We start from the raw sequence: 8,576 nt of genomic DNA on the forward strand, positions 1-8,576 counted from the left end.
AGATGCATGTAAGCTTATTTATCACTCCAGGCTGTGGCTGTAGCATTACAGTTTTTATTAATAAGCTACTAGACATTTGCAATACAGAGGTCACTTAACCCTCCTGTTGTCCTTCTGGGTCAAATTGACCCAATCTGTTCCCTTCCTCCATCCTTCCTTCTTTCCTTCCTTTCTCTCTTCCTTCTTTCCACAATCCTTTTTCCCTTCCTTCCTTCCTTCCTTCCTTCCTTCCCCTCGTCGTTACTTCTTCTTCCTTCCTCTTTTGATCCAATTGACCCTCCATCTTTCTTTCCTTCCTTCCTTCTTCCCTTCATTCTTTTTCTCTCTTCTTTCCCTTCTTCCTTCCTTGGACGAATCTGTTCTCTCCCTCCATCTATCTTTCCTTCCTTCTTTCCACAATCCTTTTCCCCTTCCTTCCTTCCTTCCTTCCTTCCTTCCTTCCTTCCTTCCTTCCTTCCTTCCTTCCTTCCTTCCTTCCTTCCTTCCTTCCTTTTTGACCCAATCTGTTCCCTCCATCCCTCTATCTTTCCTTCCTTTTTCCCTTCCCTCCCTCCTTCCTTCTTTCCCTTTCTCCTGCCTTCCTTCCTTGACCCAGGTGGACAACAGGAGGGTTAAGCAAGTGGTCACTTCCTGTCCAGAGCCACATCACCTCATGGAGCCGATACTCCCATCTCAACCCGTGTGGTTGTGTTGTGGTGTTTTGTTTGAGCTGCCAACAGCCTGTGGTTGTGGGGCATCTCCATGACAGCAAGCTGCCACCAGAGAACCATTGTTTCACATTTACTTTTGAAGGCACTAAAAACATGCTTTGACTCAGACAAAGCATGATGTGGATATGTGCGATGTACAGTATATATAGATGGGCTTTGTTTTATTGTGACTGAGACATGGAGCTCCCTTCACACCTGCCATGACTGAATCTGTTCACCCTCATGTTCTCCTTCAGTTGATGTGAGTCTTTAAGAGGTAGAGCCGTGAGACACAGAGACGGTCACATTTCTGCAGACGAGGAGCAGCCTTAACTATCATCTCAAAGTGGTTTTTGATTCCAGGGCTGCTCCTCTGATCCGACCGGCAGCTGCTTCACAGCTGCAGCTCATCTCATTTTTCATTTACTGGTACTGTAAAAGTCTCTTTTGTTTTCTGTCATGTCTTTTCCTGTCTTTCATGGTTTTTTTTACACTTAAAAGAAGTTAAATATCAGGTGAATCATGATGAACCAGCATGATCTCATATACGTGCGTTATCAAAGATTTTGCAATAATGACACTGAGGTACAAATGTGTGTGTGTGTGTGTGAGGTCAGATATGTGATGTTTGCATCCTCCACATGGTTTGATGACCCATCAACAGATTTGCTCTGATTTGTACTGTTGGGTGAATGATAACTGTGTGAAAATGAAACAGAAAATGTCAGTAATGACTGCTCATGTGAAAGTGCACAAGAAGGTAGATGGAAGGTACTAAAAAATTTCATTACAAACCACTAGAATAACTGATACTTCGACCTGGTCCTGCCCTGGTTTCTGTGTCCTGGTAGACTGGACCACCTCAGGCCCACCATCACCTGTGCCATATCTCTACAACATAAAGGGTGGTCTGGAGAGGACTGAGGTGGTCCTGTTGGGTCCTCTTTGATGCAGCATGTGTTTGGCAGTCAACCATTTGAAAAGTGACTGACATGACAGTGTCCTGTTTACTTTACACGGTGCCATTCTGTTGTTGTTTTCCTGTTCCTTTATGTGTGTGTGTTTTGCACTGTCAGTTGTTTGCCATGCTTCTTTTCCACTCTGTTATATTCTTTCTTGAATGATGTGGTGCTTTACCTTCAAAGGACTTTGGTTTTTCATTAAAATAAATGAGATTTGTGCCTCCACAAAGCCACTTCTGGTCCTCGTTCATTCAGTCTGATCACTGATTCACCCTGGAGGCTCCTTTATGAAGCAGTACTATAACAATGGTGTCTGAGCTCAGCATTAATCTGTTTCAGAAGGGTCAACTTATTGACATGCATCAAGCAAATAAAACATAGAAGGAGATTGCTGAGACTAGCCTACTAAAATTGGGTTAAGAACTGTCCAACGCATTATTAAAAACTGGAAGGAGAGTTGGGGAAACATCTTCAAGGAAGAAACATGGTCCAATGTGACCACAGAGTCCAGACCTGAACCCCACTGAGAATCTTTGAAAAATGAATGCAACTCTGGATGGAAATAAATATTGTGACATTGCAGAAGCTTATTGAAATCATGCCACAGCAAATGCATGCCGTAATCACAGCTAAAGGCAGTCCAACGAAATATTGGAGTGTGTGACTTTTTTTTTGGACGGGCAGTGTATGTGCTCACTACAGTGACAGGAAGTGAAGACTGATAAAACATGACAGTAGTAGTCACAGGCAGCAGACTGAATTAAATTGTTCCTAGTATCATTCAAGCTTGCACATTGCTGTGGAGTTACAGCATTCACCACACTCCTAGAAAAAGTTCATTTCTGAATCAAATCAAATCTGTCTCTCATCATCTGTCATTGAACACAGAGTCAGTCATGTGATTTCCTGATTTCTTATCCATCCCCAGTGACACAAATTCTAAATGACAGATTGAATGACGTTGACTGACAAGACATAAGAAGATAAAAAATAGCCATTTTTGAACAACAGTTTTTTCTGTTTCTTTTTAGTTTTTGTTGTTGTTGTTTTTATAATTCCATAATATAGCATTTGTAAGAAATGTGGGTCTCTGTAGAAGAATAATACACATTCACCACCAGGGCGTGTGTGTGTGTGTGTGTCCAAAAGACAGCTGGTGACTGTTCTCTGACATTCAGCATCTCACCACGTGCCTGTCAGCCTCTTGAAATAGGATGGACTGTGGTTAATTTGTGCCTTCAGAGCAAGGCTCTCTGCTGGGTCTGCCTGGGTATAAATTACACTGGTACTACTATTTATTTTATGTGTGACCTATGGAGACAATCTCGCCGTACTAGAAACTGTGGGAGTGAAGAGTCCAGCATTTGGGTGGAGAAGATGACAAGACCAGGTAGGCTTATCTCAAACCCACAATCATGCACTGGAAATGAAAAGTTTTTGGTTGATTTAAACTGTGATAGCATTAGCTGTAAATCCTCTACCAAGGCTAAAAAGGACTACGTCTAGCCATTTTATCGGTCGGGACAACATCAACCTATAGCTTCAGCTGGTTTCAGTACTTAAGAAAAGATAAATCAAGTTAATTTATCTTTTCTTCTGTCCTTTTCTCTGGCCTCACAATACAGTACTACTGAAACATGGTCCACTAAGGGGACGTGTTAACCAGCAGTAACATTCTGCAGCTGCTTTGCTGTTAAAATCCCCATTTTTATAAACTTAAGGTTGTATGACTAAGTGACCAGATCAAAGACATTGATTGAGCTTTGATTTCACTTGTATTTACTGTAACATTCATGTCAGCTGCTGTGGTCAGCATACTGTGTAGATAGATATGTATTTGTCACCAAACATCAAGAGCTTTCATTCCAAACAGCAGCTCAAACTCATAGTGGAGTAACATTGGTGTCTGTGTTTGACGAAATGACTCCATTAATAAATGATCAAATAAGGGAAGATTTATTTTCTGAGACTTTACCAGAAAATGCCATGGGAATTCAAAAAACGAAAAATCATATCAATAGCTGTCTCATGGCACTATATACATACAATGATAATGTAATTACAATGTAATGTTGTTTGAACCCTCAGATAATGCGCAGAGCGCTGCACATCCATGCTCAATGGACATTGGTTCACTGTCTTAACAAGCACAGTCGTGTCTATCCATCACCTGTAGGTCTCAGGACCACAATGAACATTCAGTCTGCCATCAACAAAGAGGTCTTTGTCCCTTGTAATGAGCGGCTGCTGGTGGCAGTGGAGGTGCAGAGGAGGAAGAGGAAGAGGATGTCCTTCCTGACTGGAGCCAAAGGAGACTATGTCACATTCATCTGTGTGTCAGGTACAATCTGACCGCATAGATAGACCATGTATCTGGGGAACATTGTTGAAGGACTCACAGACTCACATGTATATGGAACAGGCCTGTATGTGGTGACCATTGTGAAAAGGTCTTGTTAACCCAGATTATGAGCTTTATCTAAACTAAAAAAAATCATATTACAGTCACAATTTTTACTAATCAGCCTTCTGTTTGAACTTTGATTTTATTGTACGAATCCTCGCCATTGTAGGCTACTTCATATCTTTCTCTCACTTGAACACTTTTTTCAAGTGCTTGTTTGCTTGGCATTATTCTTCACCCACAATGCTATCTTTTGTGTGCTAACAACCGACGTCACTTAGTTTATTTCATATTGAGTGTTGGTTTGGACAATGCTGATAGTTATCTACAAGAGTAGGCTAGGTGTTTTGATTTGAAGGTTCAGTCACTGCTGACTGGATAGACCCAGCTAAATTACTGTACAGGAGGCTGCGGCAGGAGTCTACCCACAGACTGACAGACACTCCACTCTCTTAGACTGTAGCTGGTGAAACACAGTTTTGTTTCACTGGTGGAAAACCTATTATGCTACTGCTAACTCACTGGTCACTGCTGATGAGTGGAACAAGGACGTCCGTTAGTAGATGGTTGCTGCAAGTTTTATAGTAGACAGTGGTGCTAGCTTTTAATGACACAATCTTTTCTGCTGAAAAGTATCATAGGTCAAAGTAAGGTGGCTACGATATATAGGATCATCACATGGTAAATTCCTAAGCAAAATCTAAACCAGAAAGTCCTGAGAGCAAATGCCCCCCAGTATCTTTCTGTAGATCTGATGTTTCTGAGCAAAGGTGACCCAAGTGCAGCTGAAAACACCTAAAACATTTGAATATATAGTAGGCTAATATGTACTGGATGTAGTTTGAAAGTGAGCATTTGAATGAACCCTGCAGATAGTCTGAATCTGTTTCAGTTACTGTATATTAATTTACTACAAATCACCGATGCTGTTGAACAAGATTTTTCACATGTAGACATTTGAAAATTAAAACTCAGCTTCAACAACCTTGATGCTTATTGAATTGAAATTGAAATTCCCTTGGAGCTCAACTGAAAATGGCTTTTCATGAAGTTAAGAAATCAGCTGTTCTGGCACTGAAAGCTCAGTTCTAGAACCCTCCACTCAGAGTTCAGGGTTAGTCGGAGAATAGTCCCCAGTGTAAGACCTAAATGTCAAATGCTGGTTTCATTTTCAGATTGTTTCATTGTGACTTGAAAATTGCTTATAAAATTTGGTTAAATTGTTTATTTCAGAAATACATGAAGGTTTCTAGTAAAGTAATCTAGTTTTCGTATATGATCTCTTTATACAGTGACCAACACCAGACCACATCAGCTCCTTGTTACAAAAGTAAAGCAGTTTGGTGGCTCCTCCTCCTTTACTAAGAGGTCTCAGTGGACAGTGGAAAAGCTCAAACAGGTGAACGGCATCAATCCCAACAAGGTGAGCAGCACATTTATGAATCCACATAGCTACACCTTGCAAGCACTTGATTAGGACTACATGTGTGCTTGCTCCTGTGGCTGCAGTCTGTAAACAGCAGTGTATAAGATCTAGGTGAAGAGCTTCAGAAAATGAGGGACAATGTGATTTGACTGTGACAGAGGAGAATGGACAGACTGGTTGGAGCTGACAGAAAGGCTGTGGTCACTCATCAACTGTGCCGACCATGTCAGGTTCCACTTCCTGTCAAAAAGAGGCTGTAGTGGATACAGATTCACCAACCTTTGAAGGCCTGGTCTGACAGATTCCGGATTTGACTCAACCTCACTTGTGTTAACAGTTTAGGCTAGTGCTGGTGGTATTATGGTGTGGGAATGTCTGCTTAATACCAATCAATCATGGTCTGTATAGTCTGAATATTGTTGCTGACCATGTTCATGGATACAGTTTATCATCTTATAACAGCTCGATCCATCAGACTAATGCTTCACATCACAGACTGGTTTCACCAACAATGAGTGAAGTGAACGTCATTAGCCTGTCCAATCCAGACCTGAATCGAGTAGAACACCTTTGGGATGTGGCAGCATTGGAGATTGGCATCATGAAAGCTGACAAATCTATAAAAATGATGTGTTGCTGTCATGTCAGTATGTCTGTACACTCTGCCCTCTTGTGCCCTGCCCTTCCAGGACTGCCCCGAGTTTGATCTGGTGTTTGATAATTCTGTGGATCAGTGGGTGGCCAGCTCATCGGCGGAGAAGTGTATCTTTATCCATATTCTGTACCATGCCTGCCAGACCTACTGGGGTGGTAAAGCCGGGCCTCTGGACAAGGCTGGAAAGCTGGTGAAGCAGAGCCCCCAGGGGAGGCTGAGTCATGGTGCTCACCGTGATGCTGGAGCTGGTCCCAGTGCCTCCTCACCAGGCCCTGGATCCAGAACCCTGCAGGCCCGACGGAAGAGCTACGTTCCTCCGAAACAGACAGAATTCATTAACTGTCAGTCCAAACTCACAGCAGGTACTTATAACTGGTGTTCACGACTAATGTTTAGTGCATGTGTGAATGTACTTGTAACAAACTATCTTTTTTTCAGATGCCCGCACCATGAATCTGGTGATCTATCGCTGCAAGGCCTTCTTGAATCGTATGAGGAAGATGATAGTTGCAAACCAACGGCGCCCAACAGGTATGTTTGCTGATCATGTTTCCTAGTAAAATCAGGGATGATAGCCAGTGATGTAATTGTGAGGCTGGATTAAACTAAACTGTTGGGAAATATAGGATTAAGGGTTTTTTGACCCACTGTGGCCTCTGCGCTCTTTCACATGTTGCCCAGTTTTAATAATGTGGCTGAAGTCTTGTACATTGGTGTTGGAAACAATGGCTACAACTGCTTGGAATCAAAACTCTGAGACTCCCCTCATTTGATGGAGTACATACACCTGTATGATATCGGCCCATCAGGTCACCCTGGAAACATACACTTAAAATGTTATACTGTCTATTTTAAACTTTTGAGAGATTCACTGGGACAGGAAGCTATACAATGCCTCAGCTTCTTGTCATAACTTTGTTGAAAGACATGACCCTGGCCTGTGTGATTAGTAAGGTACCAAGTATCACCATCACTGCTGCACGTGGGGGAAAGCAGGAAACATTCATGGGCAATGGGTTGTGGAGGTGGGCTCTGTTTCCCCACCACTCAGTAGAGAGAGACCTAAGCTTTGATTCTAAAATACTGTAAATCAACTGTTTCTGTCACAACAATGTGCTCTCTGAAATAGTTTGAGGTTCATGTCTGTGCTGCTTGTGAAAAGACCCCCTTCTTAATGCAACTCAAAGGAGTGTGAATGTTGATATATGAATTTGCTTCCTAATGGTTCCAACAGGTCAAAGCCTTGCTGGCATTGGTCCCTGAACACATCATCAACTCTGTAACTTTGTCACTGTTGTTTTTCATTCCCAGTGCTGGATAAACTGATGGTCAGCTGATGTGATTTTTCTATGCAAATTAATATTCATCAGCACAATATCAGTGTCAATCAGTCAGTCAATCAATCAATCAATCAATCAATCAATCAATCAATCAATCAATCAATCAGTCAGTCAGTCAAACTGTGAAAAGTATTTAGTCAGGAGAGAGATCAGAGAGAGAGGAGGACAAGCTCTACTTACACCTTCTCAAGCATATTGAATCATTAGACTTCCTGTCTCAGGTTTTCTTCTCACCTTCCCTGCCAGAAACCATGTCTGGTCAGGTCACATGATCCTGGGCTTGTGTGTGATTTTCGTCTCTGTCTTTTTGTCTATTGTCCTCCTCACTGTGGTGCACCTCTCTGCTGTAGCAGAAAGGCCTCTCTGTGGCGTAGCGGTCCAGTGAGAGGACACTTTGTGTATTTCGGGGAGGTGGATACAATAGCCGGTCTTTATGAAGCTGAGGGCCCTGAGACAGAGAGAGGGAGCGCGGCGCCCCATTGAACCCACTGACAAGGGCAGTGTAACGCATGGGAGATGTGCCAGGCTGCAGCCAAGCACCAAGTCCAACAACACTTTCAAGCTTAACCTCAGTCGACCTGTTGCGTGTGGTGTCATTGATCCGACAGCTGACTACGGTATCATGCTTCATCCAATCACTTTGACACTTGGATGGGTGACATCTCTCTGTGTTTGTGACTTGTCATCAGTGTCTCAGTAAATGAGTACATGTGGGACCACTGTGGATGTTGACCTATCCCTAGAGCATTAATGCTGATCTATGTTTCTCATACATTCCCATGTAAATATTATACTTTTTTGTGTATATGAATAGGTCAGCATTTCACAGGGAGCGCTGTGAGTAATGTTGTCCAAAGGGTGAATGTGGCTCTGGGGGAGCGTGGAGACAGACTGACTCATGCTGAGGACAAGACTGTGGAGCTGATGCGCAAAGCTCAGCAGTTTGCAGACGGCGCCCACAAGGTGACATAAATACACAACTATATATAACCAACACCCCTTTTATAGGTGAAATTATCAATAAGCATATTAATAATGTTGCATATCTGAATGTGTATGTATATTTCCCCAATCAGCTGGCCCTGAAGTATTCGAAGTAG

At 42.5% G+C, this 8,576-nt stretch overlaps 1 protein-coding gene across 1 annotated transcript; it reads left to right on the forward strand.

Moving 5' to 3' along the window:
• Positions 1-2,902: 2,902 nt before the first annotated feature.
• Positions 2,903-8,576, forward strand: stxbp6l (syntaxin binding protein 6 (amisyn), like; the record flags this gene model as incomplete). The annotated part of the gene is made up of 7 exons (XM_084001140.1): positions 2,903-3,041; positions 3,805-3,992; positions 5,348-5,478; positions 6,171-6,498; positions 6,575-6,667; positions 8,291-8,439; positions 8,553-8,576. The coding sequence occupies exons 2-7, from the start codon at positions 3,842-3,844 to the stop codon at positions 8,574-8,576; spliced, it is 876 nt and encodes a 291-aa protein (XP_083857266.1). The 5' UTR covers positions 2,903-3,041; positions 3,805-3,841.

This window comes from Trachurus trachurus (genome assembly GCF_905171665.1).
Source record: "Trachurus trachurus genome assembly, chromosome: 24".
Classification (NCBI taxonomy): Eukaryota; Metazoa; Chordata; class Actinopteri; order Carangiformes; family Carangidae; genus Trachurus; species Trachurus trachurus.